The sequence below is a fragment of the Octodon degus genome, unplaced genomic scaffold (genome assembly GCF_000260255.1).
Source record: "Octodon degus isolate 3935 unplaced genomic scaffold, OctDeg1.0 scaffold00246, whole genome shotgun sequence".
Lineage (NCBI taxonomy): Eukaryota > Metazoa > Chordata > Mammalia > Rodentia > Octodontidae > Octodon > Octodon degus.
The window spans coordinates 2322285-2324210 of NW_004524822.1; the positions used below are offsets into that span (position 1 = coordinate 2322285).

General features: G+C 37.2%; 1 protein-coding gene across 1 annotated transcript in view; it reads right to left on the reverse strand.

Annotated features, from left to right (window-relative positions):
- Positions 1–1926, reverse strand: part of Syne1 (spectrin repeat containing nuclear envelope protein 1) — a 564055-nt gene that overhangs the window by 204988 nt on the left and 357141 nt on the right. The window contains 2 exon segments of the mRNA XM_023706255.1: positions 996–1140; positions 1328–1665. Coding sequence (XP_023562023.1) covers positions 996–1140; positions 1328–1665 — 483 coding nt within the window.

Genomic DNA, 1926 nt, shown 5'->3' on the forward strand with positions numbered 1-1926 from the left:
GTTCCACCAAAAAACAAAAACCAAGAAAACAAAACAAAACAAAAGCTTATTTACTACCCAAGATGCCATTTTCCCCATTTTTAAATAGCAACAAAATACAAGCTAACAGAATTTGCTACTTTGGTGTGTTCGTCTTTCTGATATTGCTGTGACAGGTAAGAAGGACTCAGTCATTTCTGCTTGAATTTTATTTAAATTATGTACAGAAAGTATTTACTGACATTTACTAAGTGCCACATTGTACCAGAAGAAAACTTCTCTCAATGTCTCTGAATTTTAGCTGTGTATTTGCAGTGAGATTCCCCAAAAGATCAGCAGCATTCAATTATATAGAAACTTGTATGAAATGCGATTAATTTTCTATTACATTTAAGGAAACAAATGGAAAGGAGGTGTAATGATTTGCTTTTACAGCCACTGCTCAAAAAGCCATTCCAATTATAATTAAAATATATTTTAAGGAAAGAGTGATTCCTGCATACTCATATTTACAGTAGGGCAGCTCATAACAACCAAAACCTGGAAGTTGTTCACATGTCCATCAGCAGATGAATGAATCAAGAAATGCTATCTTTTAATAAGGTAGTACTATTCTGTCACAAAGAAGGATACATTTGAACTATTTTTAGGAAAATGGATGCACCTTGAGACTATATTGCTAAATGAAATGTTAGGTACACAAGCTAAAATATCATATAACTGGGGTTGGGAGATAGCTTGATGGCATAAATGCCTTCCTGGAAGGAAAGGAGGGAGGGAGGGAAAAGAAAGGCAGAAAAAGATTAATACATGTTAATTACATGTATCCTTCTCCTGAACCAAATGTAAACATTAGGTACTGGTAACTCTTTTATTTTTGCAGAACCAGGGATTGAACTCAAGCCCTTGTCCTTGCCAGGCAAGGGCTTATTCTATTAAGCAATCTCCCCAGCCCCAGTACTGGTAATTTCTAATAAATATTTTTTATAAAAACTACACACACACAAAAATCTGACCTTATGTTGTGACAATTTTTCTTCCGCTTCATGACTGGAAGATGTCTTCAACAAAGAAAATGCAGACAATTTCTTTTCGGCATCATTCATCAATTCAATAACCTCTTCCCTTGCTTTCTGATAATCTTGCCACTGCACTGTACATCTTTAAAGATTCCAACAGAAATCAATAAACAACACGAAATTGCCTTTTTACACAGAAGTTTGGTGTGTGGGTGCCTAAAGACCCTTGGGAAATGAATGAACACACTAGTGTACACCGTTGTATATTACTATTTTCTGTACGAAAACTCACTTTGCTGAAATACAAAGCATCAAACCAATCTAAATACCTCTGCAAGAGGTCTAACTGGGCCTGGGCATCCTGGGTGATCCTCTGGCTCCTGTCTTCCAGGGAAGTTATTTTCTGTGCAAGATCTTCTCGGCCAGTTGACTTGATGAGTGGATCCAGCCTGGCCACGAGGCCTTGGAGCTCCCCCAGATGACTACCGAACTGATCCTTGGTACTGAAAAATTCCACATGGCTTTTGAGATTTTCCTCTGCACTCTCCACATCTAAGCCATTGCCTGCCAGCTGTAACATTTCTTGGGCATCCTCCAACCAGTCATTAGCTGCTTGTGAAACTTGGTAATACCTTTGACACTGACTGTATATTTCAGTCAAGGCAGCCTGAAAAACAGTGATTGCAAATAAAATCAACTTCCAACTGCAATGTATGTGCAGCAGAGTTTCATTCTTTCTACTTCTTTGCTAGCTCTTGGTCCCATGAATGTACATGTGCAAGTGATTTGTTAACTAGGTAGAATTTATTTTTGTGGTGTTACCCATCATCATCTTTCATTTTTCCTTCCACTCTTCTTGTCACAATTCTACCATTGTAGTTAAAATAAAGAATAGAAATGGAATAAAAATTTGTGTTGGTTTCTTGTT